At 37.9% G+C, this 16,240-nt stretch overlaps 1 protein-coding gene across 1 annotated transcript in view; it reads right to left on the reverse strand.

Moving 5' to 3' along the window:
* Jam2 (junctional adhesion molecule 2) overlaps positions 1-16,240 on the reverse strand; it is a 55,059-nt gene that overhangs the window by 2,872 nt on the left and 35,947 nt on the right. The window contains exons 4-9 of the mRNA XM_042677008.1: positions 15,368-15,520; positions 12,760-12,962; positions 8,820-8,919; positions 4,175-4,282; positions 3,269-3,284; positions 1,087-1,129 (exon numbers count right to left, since the gene is read on the reverse strand). Coding sequence (XP_042532942.1) covers positions 1,087-1,129; positions 3,269-3,284; positions 4,175-4,282; positions 8,820-8,919; positions 12,760-12,962; positions 15,368-15,520 — 623 coding nt within the window. The remainder of the gene's footprint in view (positions 1-1,086; positions 1,130-3,268; positions 3,285-4,174; positions 4,283-8,819; positions 8,920-12,759; positions 12,963-15,367; positions 15,521-16,240) is intronic.

The following is a 16,240-nucleotide window of genomic DNA, read 5'->3' on the forward strand; positions in this document are numbered from 1 at the left end:
AATACAAGACAAGAATTTAAAAGACCTGTTTTCCTTTCGACTGAGACACATGGTACTTATTGTTCGGAGGGATGGGTTTATTTTTCTTTTCACACTCAAGCAGTTCTTTCCATAAATTATGTAAATAGATATGAAATTACACATTGCTTGTCTTCTAATTAAAGAATAGTATGCTTCAGTGTAGTAAACTATAAAACAAGAATTTTTGTGATAAAAAGATTATGGAGTTAGTTCAAGAAACCAAATTTTTACAGGAAAAAAATACTTTTATGAAACAGTAAATAGCTGTTAAATATTAGTGTCTTCAAATCACTGAAATGTTTAAAATAAAAATGGTGTCATTTCTCTACCTTAAGCACAACTGACAAATAGAAGAATCACTGTACAGTTTAGAGTCTGGACTGCCAGACTCTAAATCCAGTTATTCATTCCCTCACCGCATCACTTTTTTAAAACTTCTAGAAAATTGAATCATTCAACAAACTGAAAGCTCAGCAGTGACAGTATTTACTGTTTCATTTTGTGTTTGTGTGTGTATGTGTGTGTTATGTATGAGTACATAAAGAAGAAAATGTCTAGATTATGTTCCCTACACTGAATTGGATGGTTTTTTATTTATGCTTTTCAAGGATTTGAAACATTCCTTTGAGCAACAACCGAGGATATTTCATATTAAATTTTCCAAATGCCTTGACTAATCAAAGGAAAGTTCTAGAACCACAGATCTGCTGGAAGCACTTCACTTGTTAAAGTTGCCAGGAAGTCCCTGGGTTCTTTAGTAAGAACGGACATCTCAGTTTTCTTATGTATTAGAGCTGAGAACACACGGCCTACTGATGGTAAGGAAGCAAACTTAGAATACTCGATGAGAAAAAATAATGGTATGGTAAAGTAAAGATGGCTTCCTCCAAAAGCTCTACAGATGCACTTTTATTAGGCCATTCCAGGCAGGGGAAGGAAGTGAGCATTAATTTAGGTCCCTATAAAAACCAGTGGTAGCATAATACAATATGTATTAAAAGTGAAATTACTTCCCTTTCCTATTCCCTAAACACACCCACTCTTTAATTATATTTTAATACTCACGTTTTCACTCACTGCAGTGTCTTTAGGTGCAGAACTACCCTTCCTGTTTGTGGAAAGTGAAAAATAGAATTTACTACATGATTTCACACTCAATTCTGATAGGCATACCCTCATTTAAGTGAAAATAATATTTTAGTCAAACAGCAATAATCCTAACATAATTTCTTGTATTTATAAACATCACTCACAGAGAAAGCCATGCAACCAAGTTACCAATTTATGTGAAACCCTGTGCGCCTAACCCTGGGTAACCTAAGTCAATATATTATAGATTTTTGCAGAATACACATAGTAGAGACAATAACATTAACATTAATTATTTTAAAAGTTTGGTGATTACGTCTCAAGGTTCATTTTTGTTCATAGAAAGTTTTGTGTAGTCTCTGGAGTTTGGAAGAAGTTTAGTACATTTTAGCAGGGTGCATGTTTAATAAATGAGAGGAGAAGTTTCAAGGAATAAAGACACCCTTTGCCTGATAACTAATACTGGGCTTAAGAAGACATTGGTGGAAGGAAATGTAAGCCCCACTGTTTACATAAGATGATATCTCATCACTGCTCAGATTTCTCTATTTTCTATTCACTAAAAATGAAAATTCTCATAATTGCCTTGGGCACGGAGGTGGAGTAAGATGGTGCTACCCATTAGGCTGCCCTACTTTTCTGAACCCGTCTCCCCGTTGGCATACTAGTTTGGATAAACTTGGACTTCATCATCCTGTATTTGTGAGAATGAGAAATTAAGATTGAGGCAGGCATCTGGGAATGAAATGAAGTGCAGCTAAGTCTTCAAAAGACTAGAAGATAACAATATAACCACAGCAGCTCCCAAAGGGGTCTGCTACAGCCTTATGAATAAAAAGGGCAGCCATAGATCAAATGCACAAACAAGAACTTTTCTGAATCTACATCCAATGTACCAGTGACTGCTATATTTCTATCTGCAGCCAAGATAGTTCCCAAACTCCACATTCATATATATGGTCACTTACTGATCATTTCTACTTGAGAGTCTTAAGCAGCTTAAGGAATATTGAAGTTTCAAATAGACCTTGCCAACCTCCTCATCCCCACTTTTCTCATACTTTCCACATTCTATAAGTGGTAACACCGTCCTGTATAACCTCAACTCCACTTTCTATGTCTTTCTGTTTCTCACAGCCCACACCAGCAGATCAGCAAATCCTTGCAACTGTAATCAGAACCCTATTGCATCTCTGTTGAATCCCGCACTCCACCATTGGGATACCAGCCACCATCTTTCCTTGTTTTGGTTGTTGCAGTAGTTTCCTGATTGGCATATGAGCTTCTAACCTTTGCACCTTCCGATGGTCTCCAACAACTTCCTTTCTTGCTTACATACAGTTAAAGTCAGACTCATCTGTCTCTGTACAAACCTGTGCACACTGCTTTTGTTCACTTGTCTCCTCTCTTTCCCACATTCCGTTCTAGTCACATTGATTCCCTCGCTGTCCCTTTGATGCTCTGTGCTCCTGGCCTTGAGCTCTGTTTGTTCTCTGCCCCCCTCCATGTCATGCCCCTTGTAGGAGCTCTCTATTGAGGAACACCACTTCCTCACTCCAGGCCCTTCTCAACTGTTACCTGTTTGGTTCAAGCACTTCCTGACCTTCCATTTCAAACATGAACCTCCACTCCTACTCTTCTTATGCTGTATTCTCTTACTTGCTTTATTTTCTCCATAATACCTTCTATAGTGTTTGTTTACTTTCTGCCTTTGTCTACTAGACTATAAGCTCTAAAAAGCAGAATTTTGTGGAGGTGTGGACATACTTTTCTCCCTGCTGCCTTACAGTCTTGCCAGTCCCTCATACTGTATTAAAAACAAAACCTGATATTTAAGTGTGAAAAAAAAAGACTAAACTTGGAGTTGAAAATTTTTAATGTAGCAAAATATGGTAAGGACATTTTTTGAAAGTACTATAGAAATACCTACAAAGTGAAATTAGTGTCAGTGTTTCTTCTCATTCATTGATGAATGAGATTTAATTATTAAGTTCAGGAAATGAGGGTTGAGGCAGGATGTATTTCTCGATGATTTTCAGTAACTCTCCATAGGACTAAATCTATACACACTGATATCCCACTTTTAACTTTTAACACATGATTGACAAAATATAAGCTGATGTTAGGGGGGAAAAGGCATTTAAGAAAATATACTTACTGGAAAGAAGTTTCTTCTAGAAAAGAATAAGTATATATCATTAATGTGAGAAATAATATGGTACAACAGAGTCATTTAATTCTTAATTTCTTTCTCATCTTTGTCCTCACTTGTTACTTTGTGTACCCTGTAAATCAAGAGCTAACAAACCTATTCTGTGCAGGGCCATTTAGCAAATATTTTAGGCTCTCTGGGCCCAGAGACAAAATTCAAAATTTCAAAAACTTAATAAAATTCAAAATATAACTATCAAAACTCACAATAGGCTTTCTAATTAGAAGAACAGAACTCTTGGAGTGGGTGGAACATTTTATTGTTAGCTAATGAATTCCTAATATCCAAGTCAACTCTAATTTAGAATTTAAGAAAATATGTTTAATGACTCCTCATTAAGAATAAACAAGTGTTCTTTACAAGTACAAAAACAAAATGCTGTTATTTTGAATGAGAATTTTAGCTGTCTGTAATTACACTGGTGAACCAGCAGGGGGACACAGCTAGACTCCATTCAGAAAGTTACATTACAGTAAACTAAACTGAAACACTATATATTCAGAGTTTCCTTGAGTCTATGTTCATGGAAATATTCTCTGAAATGTGAGGTATATGTATAGCTATTGGAAATCCTTTTCCAATTTAGGTACAAATAATTTTTTAAATCTACAACCTAAAATTAATATATATTATTAAAATCTGCTCAGGAGGTTGCAACAGGCAGCTCTCTTTTCTTCCTCTATTGTTGTCATGATATTTCATAATATACTTCCAGTGGACATTTCTTATAGCAGAAAAACATTGAAAAATATTCTCCAAAGTTTGTTAGAGTTTCTTAGAGAGAACAAGATCCTATGAGAAAACTCTGTCTTGACATAAAATCATTATGAAAGAATGGTAAAATTCACTTACTTGAAAAATAGCCTTTTCTCTGAGCATAGCACACACCAAGGCCACATACAGAAATCACTAAGGCCACAACTACTACAGCTGCTATGATGCCACTTATATTGAGATCATCTGCAATGTAAAATAAACCATGCATCAACTCACATGAACTAAATGGACAGATGCATCTTTAGATCAAGGGCCTCAAACAAGCTCCCCTTGCCAAGTAAAGTACAGTTTCATGCTTTTAAAACCTGCTCAACAAACTCAATTCCAGGATGTGACAATACTGATGGAAAATAGTAACAGCTTTGTAAGAATCTCAAATTTTAAAAAGTTCCACAATCTGGAAACAAAATGGTGTTGCCTTGTGCTTATTTGGAGATGTAAGAATTCACAGAATTAAGTATCAGGTGGGAAGCAATCGTTGCAGTACAATGAGTTTAGATATTCTACTGCCACCTCTCAAATTTTGCTTGAAGTTTTTCTACATCATTATTTGGTCAGTGTCACAAAGAACAGCCTCAAAGAAAGCGTATGCCATTGTTATTCTGTAATACTCCTAGAGAAATCCCCTCTTGAATTTATGAGTTTCCTGTGTGGATATGTATGCACAAATATATCCTCATACATGCAGATCACTAAGCCATTACCACACTGAGTTTAAAATTAAGTGAGGGGCTGAGAAGGTGGCTGGGAAGGCAAGGAGAGTGCTTGTCTTGCATGCATGAGGCCCTGGGTTTGATTCCTCAGCACCACATAAGCAGAAAAAGCCAGAAGTGGTGCTAGCCTTGAGCTGAAGAGCTGAGGGACAGTACCCAAACCCAAGTTCAGGCCCCATGACTGACAAAAAAAAATTAAGTGAAATGAATTAAACAAGCTTTTTCTTGTTGCTATTAAGTCATATCTTGTCTAGTATAACATAATATGTGTTTTGGACCCAAGTTTGGATTGACTACTGTGTTCTCAACTTACAGTTTTTAAAAATTTATTCTGTATCCTTGATGCCAAAATCACACTCATCCCCAAACCAGGCAAAGACCCACCAAAAAAAGAGAACTACAGACCAATCTCCTTGATGAACAAAGATGCAAAGATCCTTAACAGAATTCTAGCCAACAGAATCCAGAAACACATCAAAAAAATCATACATTATGACCAAGTAGGCTTCATCCCAGAGATGCAGGGATGGTTTAACATACATAAATCAATAAATGTAATCTAACACATCAACAGAGCCAAGGTCAAGAATCACATGATTATCTCCACAGATGCAGAAAAGGTTTTTTATAAAATACAACATTCATGCATGTTAAAAGCTCTGGAGAAAATAGGAATAGAAGCAACATTCCTTAAAACGATAAAAGCCATATATGACAGACCAATAGCCAATATTATACTTAATGGGGAAAAAACTACAACTAGTTCTAAAATCAGGAACAAGGCAAGGATGCCCACTCTTAACACTCCTCTTCAGTATAGTTCTGGAATCCTTAGCCAGAGCAATAAGGCAAGAAAAAGACATTAAAGGGATCCATATAGGGAAGGAAGAAGTTAAACCATCCCTTTTTGCAGATGACATGATACTATACCTCCATGATCTTAAAAACTCCACCCCAAACTCTTAGAACTTATAAACCACTTTGGCAAAGTAGCAGGATACAAAAGTAACCCACAAAAATCAGTTGCCTTTCTGTACACCAACAATGTACAAGCAGAAGGGGAAATCAAGGAAACAAACCCATTCACAATAACCCCCCCCAAAAAAATATTTAGGAATTAGCCTAACCAAAGATGTAAAAGAACTATATAATGAAATTATAGAGAACACCAGGAAATAGAAAGTCCTTCCATGTTCTTGGATAGGCAGACAATATAGTGAAAATGGCCATTCTGCCAAAATTGATACACAAATTCAACACAATTCTTATTAAAACCCCAATGATTTTCATTACTGAAATACAGGAAACAGTCCAAAAATTCATATGGAACAACAAAAGACCTACAATAGCCAAAACAATTCTAGGTAAAAAAGACAACATGGGTGGGATCTTGATGCTGGACTTCAAACTCTACTACAGAGCCATAATAACAAAGACAGCTTGGTACTGGCACAAAAACAGACCCGAAGACCAATGGAATAGAATAGAAGATCCAGAAATAAAACCACATGCCTACAGTCAGCTATATTTGACAAAGGAGCCAAAGACAAACAGTGGAAGAAGCACAGCCTCTTCAACTACTGGTGCTGGGAAAACTGGGCGGTCATATGCAGAAAACTAAAAGTGGACCCCAGCCTATCACCATGCACCAACATCAACTCAAAATGGATTAAAGACCTTAACATCAAACCTGAAACTCTGAAACTATTGCAGGACAGAGTAGGAGAGACACTTGACCTTATAGGCAAGGCAAGAACTTCCTGAACAGAGTTCCAAGGTCACAACAATTTGGAGAGAGACTCAACAAATGGGACTACCTTAAAATACAAAGCTTCTACATAGCTAAAGACATAGCAACCAAGCTAGAAAGACAACCAACTAACTTGGAAAAATATTTACCAGCAATATATCAGACAAGGGGCTAATATACAGTATATACAGGGAACTCAAAAAACTAATCCCTCCCAAACCTAACAAACCAATTACTAAATGGGCAAGGGAACTAAAGAGAGACTTCTCAGAAGAAGAGATAAGAATCGCAAAGAAACACATGAGGAAATGTTCACCATCCCTGGTGATAAAGGAAATGCAAATAAAGACAACCCTGAGATACCTTACCCCAGTCAGAATGTCCCACATCCTAAAGTCAGCCAACGACAAATGCTGGAAGGGATGCGGAGAAAGGGGATCTCTATTGCACTGCTGGTAGGAATGTACATTAATACAACCACTTTGGAAAGCAGTTCTGGGGGTCCTCAGAAAGCTAAATATTGACCTCCCCTATGACCCATACCACTTGTAGGCATCTATCCTGAACAACCGGAACCAGGATACTAGGACACATGCACCTCCATGTTTATTGCAGCACTGTTCACAATAGCCAGGATATGGAAACAACCCAGATGTCCCACCACAGATGAATGGAGCCAAAAATTGCGGTATCTATACACAGTGGAATATTATGCAGCCATTAGAAATGACAAAATAATGGCATTTGCAGGGAAATAGATGGAACTAGAAGAAATCATGTTGAGTGAGGTAAGCCAAGAGCAAAGAGACAAACGGCACATGGTCTCTCTGATAAATGGGTTAAATCCAAAATGTAAGATGATACCATAAAGTAAACAAGACTCAAGACTCAAGGACCTCCCCTCATCTGGTCGAATCATTCCTAAATGACCCCATGCTGTGGACTACACATATGGTATATATGTGCACACTGGAAGAAAACTAGGAGGAGGAGGCAGAAACTGAAGGAAATGGGGAAAACCATACAACAGCGGGACCCATCAGCTGCACTGGACATTGATCAAAATGAACTAAGCACCTCAATGGCAAGGATGGGAGGGAAGGAATAAGCGGGAAAAGCTGGCACTAAGCAAAAGGAAAGAAATGTACATATCACCCAATGTGTAAGAAATAACTGTATTGTCAAAGCTCATAGAACTCATAAACTTTATTAACCATGATAAATACAATTTGCCCCATAAAAATGTATTCTTTATCCCAATAATTTTATTATTAACTAAGCAAGTTAATTTTTCTGATTTTTTTCTTTGTTGGTCTTCTGGTTTTTGTTTGTTGGTTTATTTGAAGCAGTCTCTCAAACTCACTTTGCAGCCTAGGCTGACTTTGCACACTGAGAAGTAAGTTTTGGAGCCCACAAAGCTAGAACAAGCTCCTGTTACCAGGACCCCCTCAGTATTCTGTTTCAGGGCTCAGTCTTCCATAATGACCCACAGATGATCCTCAGTATGATTTCAGCATATTCCTTCCTATTGCACAATTAATTGCAATAAGAAATGTGTAGTGAAAAACCTATACATTTCACTACATAGAAGAAACAAATCTAATTACTAAGATACTTGTCATAATTTTATTGACTCTGAAAAGCTTATTTTATACACTATACTCTATGACAGCTATGTTTTGTAGTAACTTAGACCCATTACTAACCTATGCCACTTCTTAGAAGGCACTCTGCAAGTAGTATGAGCTCAGCATTTTAGGATGTCGAAAAATCGCCAACAACTTGGTTCATATAATGTTCACAGTATGCCAACCAATGCTGTCTGTTCTGACCCTTTCAAATATTGCTTATTCTATTCTTCATAGCCACTCTGTGAGGAGAGTATATTGCTATTTTCCGGGGGGGGGGGGGGGGAGAACTGAGGCATGGAGGTAGAATAACTGGCTTAAGGGGCTGTAGCTAGTAAAATAGCAGGGCATAAATGAAACTCCCAATACAGACTCTGGACTCTAAGCAGTTTACAAACCATGAGATGATTAGCTTTTGTTTGAAAGATTACTCAGAAAATAGTAATTAGCTAAATATTTTTGGCTTCCTTGGAAGATGGGTTAAAAACAGCATGGTGGCTTCTTCCTAACATCCCTTACTAAATACCTCATATTTATCCTTCAACTTATTCAACTCTCTCCTACCCCCTTGCCCTTTGCACCCCCAAGTATTGGCACATCATTCATTCCTCCCAATCTTTCATGCTTACCTACTTGCATTCGCTTTCCCAGACACCGGCGATATCCAACAGAATTACGGGCTTCACAGGAATATTCTCCACTATCCAGTTTAGAAACAGTATTAAATTGCTATTGGGGGAAAGAAAAATAAACCACAAAACCATAAGTAGCCTCTTCAAACAACCCTTGAATTTTACTATTCAATTCTTCTTAATGACTCAGGATGTTACATCTTTATTATAAATTCAAAAGATAGGTGCTGGGAAGGTGGCTCAGTGGTAGAGTACTTGCCTTCCATGCAGAGGCCCTGGGTTTGATTCCTCAGCACCACATAAGCAGAAAAAGACGGAAGTGGTGCTGTGGCTCAAGTGGTAGCACTAGCCTTGAGCTGAAGAGCTGTGGGACAGCATCCAGGATCAAGAATTCAAGCCTCACAACCAACAAAAAACAAAACAAAAACAAAACAAAAAAATATATACTTGGAATTCAAGGAGTAATAGCAAGGCCTCTTGTTTTTATTCGGCAGCAAAGATTTCCATGTTTTGTTCTGTTTTAATTTGGTTTTTTATTTTTATTTTTGTTTATATTGGAGTTTGCACTAGGAATTCCATCCTCCTACTCCACACCTCCCATATAGCTGGGGGTGATAGTCATGACTGACCATGGCTGGCCAGAGAGACTTCTTTTCTGTCTTTTCTGTTTCTTGTTTGTTTGTTTGGGTGGCATTTTGAGACAAGGTCTTATTATGTAGACTAGGCTGGTTTCAAGCTTGCAATCTTACTTCCGCAGTCTCTTGAGTACTGAAGCCTATACTGCCGCCACAGCACCTTTTTATTTCTTTCTACCTTTATTTCCTTCTGATTGTTCTCCTCTCTCTCTCTCTCTCTCTCTCTCTCTCTCTCTCTCTCTCTCTCTCTCTCTCTCTCTGTGTGTGTGTCTCTCTCTTCAAGAAAACTAGTATAGTAGGAAGACATTAGGCATTAAAAATGTTTAGCACCTGACAGTATTAAAATACCATAGATACTTTTAATTCCTAGGACAAACACATATACCTTTGCAAAAGGGTTAACGTGCTTTTAGGTTTTAAAAAAAAATACTAGCATAAATTAGTCACACTAAGAAGTTTTGTTGTGACACTTATATACATGCATATTATATACTTTGATCATTCACCCCTCTATAAAACTCTTCTGTAACCCTTTTCTCTCCTCCCCCTTCTTTTTAAAGAATTTTTAGTGGGTTTCATCATGTTGTTTTCATGTATATGGGTAATGTACTTCCTTCATATTTATCCCCATCATACTCTCCTGTCCCCTCCTCCACCCACTAGTTCTATTCCCCTGAGTCTGCCTTTCATAAACATGTCATTGTTTCCCCTTACTTCTAGGGTCTGCATATGAGCAATATCATTGCAACATTTGTGCTTCTCTGCTTGGCTCATCTCACTTTACATGATGATTCCCAGTTCCATCCATTTTCCTAGAAATGGTTAATGCACTCTCTAAGCCACAGCAAGTTCACTGTAGCAGTGACTAATGAATACCTTTTCTACAGAGCGAGAGTTAACCACGAAGAAGGAGGCTAGGGCCTTAATTGGTGGTGTTTATAGGATTGCAACCTCTATCACTTCCAGAATGTTAATGAAAGGTTGAGCCCTTGCTCATTCTACTCCCTGACAAGCAATCGAAAAGAGATATTGTTATTAAAAGAACTAATTTACATCAGTGGTTTTAGACCCTTGGAGAATTTCTGTAAAGAATGAAGACCGAAGGTAAGGAAACAAGAAAAAGAGAGAGAGAAAGAAAGGGGGAGACGGAGGGAGGGAGATGAGGAAGAGGAGGGATAAGGGGTTCTAGAGAAAGGGAAGGAGGCAGATGCAATCTCTGGCACCTGAAGGATCCTGCAGGGCCAGCAGAGGTTGGGAGAGGGTTGCTGCGAACCACGCCCCCACTACTCTCCATTCAGTCTCCAGTACTTGGGTGAGGAGTCAGCTTTGGTGTGACTAGACACTTCTCTTGCACTATATGTTGTTCCCCCAGTGGCCAGGACTTAGAACTTTGCTCCTTTCTATCTTTCACTTTTCTTCCTCTAATTTCCCACAGCCCCCTCTTTCTATAGACTTCACTAGCTACATGCTTTCCCTGGCTTGTTTTGACTCTAGGGAATCATTTTCACCTACCCTGAAAGCCAGAATACTTTCAGATTACTCACCATAAACTCCAGGCCAAGGTTATATATAAATAATAAGGTAGAGTAAAACCCCAAATGATCTTCCAAGTGCATTATGACTGGTAATTAAAAGAATGTCCCTGGCATCCATACACTGGAGTCTTTGTTCACATCCTAGAACCCACCCTAGTTCAACCTAGCGTGATGCACTCATATGGCCTCACCAGAAACTTCAAGGGCCGAGGTTCCCTGAGGAAAGTAGATCTCGATTTTTTTTTTCAGACTTGCCTTGGGGCTTTTTATCACCACTTGGAGAAAAAATAAATTCGACAAACAAACATAGCAGAGGGTGATGGCAGGTTTTCTGCCCAATTTCTCAGTGTAAAATCACTAGGACCTGCTGACTTCTCCTCTGACAGCCAAAAAGCCAGAGCATGCCTTATTCAAAGGACATTCTCCTCCGCTGCTCTTCTGTATTACTCACTGAAGGAAGCAATGTGCTTTGCTGTATGTCAGACCTAGTTTGGAGGCCAGGCATGGTGGTCGTACCTCTAGTCCCTCCTATATCAGGAGTCATGGATAAGAAGAGGATCACCTTCTGAGGCATGGGCAAAAGTAAGAGTTTCTCTAAAATAAAAAAAATAACTAAAGCAAAAAAGGACCATGGGTATGGCTCAAGTGCTTACCTAGCAAGCATCAGTGCCTTAAGTTCTATTGTCAGTGCTGGCCCCCTCAAAAATCTAGTTTTTAAATGTTAATGATAGAAGAAATTAAAAGACACAAGATTACTCTCAACATTCATAAAAACTGTTATTATCATTACCTCTCTTTTAAGATGTTTTTTAGTTAATGATTATGATAGTGATCTGTATTGCTAGAAATTAGACATTTAAAAACTGACCTGTAATATTATTTTCATTGGAAAATATTCTCATGTCAAGTAACCTTTTAAAAATTAGTCCTTCTAACTTAAAAAGTCCCAGATGAAAACTTAAAAAATAAATACCTTTTTCTTTCAAATGTCATTAACTGTAAAGAGATTGTTTATTGGTTTGTGGAGGAAACAGTCAGAGAGACAAAGACTGAGTTTAAACTTACGTCACAGAGACAATTGATGATCTAGAGTCATGGAAACAATGACACAGGTACCCTGCCATGCCTTTACTATGGTCACTATTTTCTTGTGGTAAAACACTGGAATCAGGGAATCTCCAAGTGAGCTGTTATGCATTTACGTAATGTTAGAAACTGAGATAGTACTTAGTAGTTTTCTAGATCAGTAAGGTAGCTGTAGAGAACTGCCATTACTCTGGACGGTGAGCAGTCAGCAGCACGCAGACCCGTGTGCTCTGTGCTGTCTTGATCCTTCCCATGTCTTCTCAATGCAGGTACCATCATCTTCCTGCTCCCCTCTCTTCACTTAACAAGCAATGACAGACAGTATGTCTTTTCCTCTCCACTATTATTATTATTATTACTATTGTTTTACTAATTCTGGGGATGAACTCAAGACCTGGGGACTTTCCCTGAACATCCATCTATTTATTTATTTATTTATTTTTGCACAAGGCTAGTGCTCTACCATTTGAGCCATAGCTCCACTATATATTTTTTTAATCTTTTGGTAGCTTATTGGAAAACAGAGTCTCAAAGACTTTCCTGCCTTGGCTGGCTTTGAACCACAATCTTCAGATCTCAGACTCCTGAATAGCTAGGATTATAGGCATGAGCCACCACGGGCACCCAGCTCAAATTATCCACATGCCATAGTTATTAGGCCAATACTTGAAATGATCTCACCAGAGTTCCAGATTTTGTATTCATTGTGTATGAGCTGTTGGATCTTTGGGAGCCAAGTTTTGGATTCCCCAGCAAACGGATGCCATCCTTAAACCATGTATATTCAGGAGCTGGATTCCCTTCTTTGTCTTGACATCGTAGCTCTACCACAGTCCCACTCAAAGCAGAAGTGGGCACTTCACATGATGGCACTGCTGGAGCCACTGAACAACAGAAGACAAATGTCTCTGGTTACTCACAAGCTAAACACGGGTAAATAAAAGTAATAGGCAATAAAGATGGGTGACTGCTGCTGAGACTGGCTACTTCTTCAATGGGCCCATTTCCTTTCTTCTTGGGAACACAGGAGTCTGCATTTGCCAGTGCTTTCTGCTAAGAGGTCAGATGCATGGAATGTGAGATAGAGTGGTATAGCCATTTCTAGGCCTGACCTATAATAGTTTCCTGCATGATTTTCAAGCATTCACTCCCCTTGTCTTCTCCCACTCATGAGGACCTTATAGAGCATATATCAGACCTGTTTTAGGCTGTGCCTCTATTTCATGATGTAGAATGATATCTTCAGCACCCCTACACACACATATGGTACCTAACTGTCTATGCTTTACTTACGTGAGAAAGAAACTACTGATGGTTCAAGGTTTACTCATAGTAGCCAGCATTTCCTTAGCTAATAAAACACCCATTATTTTTTTAGATACTGTCTACTGTTTTCTTTTCCAGTGGTTCTAATGTTTATTTACAACACTATTAAAAGAAAATAAATCTGAGGATACTTTTCAGGCCTGGTACTTAATTTAAAAAAATCTTATATAGTTATAACTGGGCAAGTTAGCAACTAAGAATAACCTTTAAGAAACAGGACTATCTGGTCTCAGAGATTCAGAATATAAAGCAGATTGTAATAGGTGATTGAATATACAGAAGACAGAAGTACCTATTGTTAGCAGAATTTTAAGGTGTCTCTCTAAAAACCTCCATTTTTGTATTGATACACATTCTCTCAGTTACTTAGACTCTAATCTATATATTACCATCAAAGAATTTTGAAGATACAATGAAGAGCCTGTAGTTGTACTGAAGATGAAAAGGGCCAAATGATAATTGTGGGTGATCTTTTAAGAATTCAGTGTGATCCCAGCTAGCAGCAAGTAGAAAATGAGATCTTTCAGTCCTGCCAATCACAAAGAAAATCTAACAACACCAAGAATGAACTTGGAAATGGATTTTTTCCCCAGAATCTTGAGACAAGACTTCAAATCAAGGCAGACCCCAGTGGCTCACACCTGTAATGCCAGTGGCTCATGCCTGTAATCCTAGCTACTCAGGAGGCTGAGATCTGAGAATCATGGTTCAAAGCCAGCTCAGACAGGAAAGTCCATGAGACTCTTATCTCCAATAAACCACCAGAGGACCAAAAGTGGCACTGTGGCTCAAGTGGTAGAGTACTAGCCTTAAGCTGAATTGCTGAGGGACAGCACCCGGGCCTATAGTTGAAGTCCCATGACAAACAAACAAACAAAAAAAGAAAAGAATTCAGTCCATCCAACATCTTGATTTTAGTTTTGTTATTGATAGGATCAAACAGGACCAAATTTTGTTGTTGGACTTATGATCTATAGAATGATGAGCTGATAAATGGTGTCCTTTAAAACTGCTGAGTTGGTGAAGAGTTTCCTGATTTAAGTGCTATCACATCCCGGATGATATACTAAAAAGAAAAAGTTGCCATCATGTTCATATTGATACCTTATACTTACACCAATAAGGAGAAGCTGCCACCTGCCATTATGAGTTGTTGTTTTTTTCAAGTCAGGGTATGCTTTGATATGTCAGGATATATGTAGCCTCAAACTCAACATCCTACTGCCTCAACTGACATTACAAAAGCATTTCAACATGCCCAACTGTGGTTCTTATACTAACTTAGTATATAAACTTTGCGTTTAACCCTATCTAGATTCAAATACTCATGCAGACATTTTTTAATTGTGTGGTCCTGAGGAAATAATTGAACTTCAACTTCTTCACCTGTAAGACTCAGATTATCAGTAAAGATATCAGTAAAGAGGAAATAATTGAACTTCAACTTCTTCACCTGTAAGACTCAGATTATCAGTAAAGATAAAATCACATATCTGAAAGGGCCCTGGACATATTTGCTGCAAAATAGATGCTAATTTTTCTACACTAAACAATTTCTAATCCTTCCATTAGCCTATATATGTTTTTTGGGGGTGGGGAGGTATATTTATTTTTTGCTTTTCTATCAATTCATGTGATACCATTCTAGATGAGAGGAAGAAAAAATAGAGGCTATGCTGAAAGTTATTGATAAATAAAATCTTGAGAAATTTACTCATGTAGAGAGTAAAGACTACTTCAATCTTAAATAAGAGAGTTTGGGGATAATGAGTTTGTAATAGTGAAATTTCAGCAGCCAATGAGATGATGGCAAGAAATAAGATCCTGCTGGGAAAGCTGTACTTGTGGTTTCTGCAATATTAGTGGTTGTGGCCCAATATTAGTGTTCTGTCCGGTGCCTCTTTGCACTAGGCCTGTGAGGAGGAGAAAAGCGATGAGTGACACTAGTTATACATACACATACCTAATACTTCTAGAGTGACCGTATCCTCTTCCAGGTTTTGGCCTTGCTCTGATGGGGCACTAACTTCACAACGGTATTTCCCAGCATCCTTTCTTGTAACATTTTTGATCCGTATACTGAAATCTATCATTTCAGCTCGATCTTTAAAATCACCTTCAGAAAAAAAGAAGACAATAATGCTAGGAATAATGCTCTATGCCAGCACTATTCTATAGAGTATCTTTCTCAAATCACTTCATTCAATAACCAAAGCATTCATTTTCCATCACTCAATTTTAAACTTAAAAATAGTATGTCCATATGATTGTATAAAATGTTTTTTTAAGACAGATGTATTTTAGACTCCAAAAAAGAATAGTTTCACATTCCTATAATTTATTTCAGAGAACTCAACCCAAATGCCTGCCTTATTCCTATTATAGTACCCTTATAAAAATATCCCCCTTTAAAGAAACTACACCACTGGAGATGCTAGTTTAATTGGTCAGAACATTAACTTTATGTGTGGTGGCCCAAATAATTATACCACAGAAGAAAAGGTGGTAAGCCAGAGACATGTCTGAAGTCATTTTGTAGGTTAGTTTTTCACAGAAATATGTATGAAATTAAAACATGGTTTTATGTAATATGTAGGTGTCAAACCTGGCAACTACAGAAAATTCAAATGAAGTCAGTACTTTGTAGCCAACAGTCTTGACAGATAAGAATCAGAGGGAATACTTTGTGTTCTATGAATTCCAAGCATTTTCCTATTTGAATCCATAACCTTAAAGGATAGCCCAGAAAGAAATGTATAAGAAATAAAAAGTACGGCCATTGTAATTGACTGTAAATCCTAACTCCCTGAAGGGAGATGAAGAAAGAGGTGAAGGC

The sequence above is a fragment of the Dipodomys spectabilis genome, unplaced genomic scaffold, assembly GCF_019054845.1.
Source record: "Dipodomys spectabilis isolate Male_0828 unplaced genomic scaffold, ASM1905484v1 ptg000032l, whole genome shotgun sequence".
NCBI lineage: Eukaryota > Metazoa > Chordata > Mammalia > Rodentia > Heteromyidae > Dipodomys > Dipodomys spectabilis.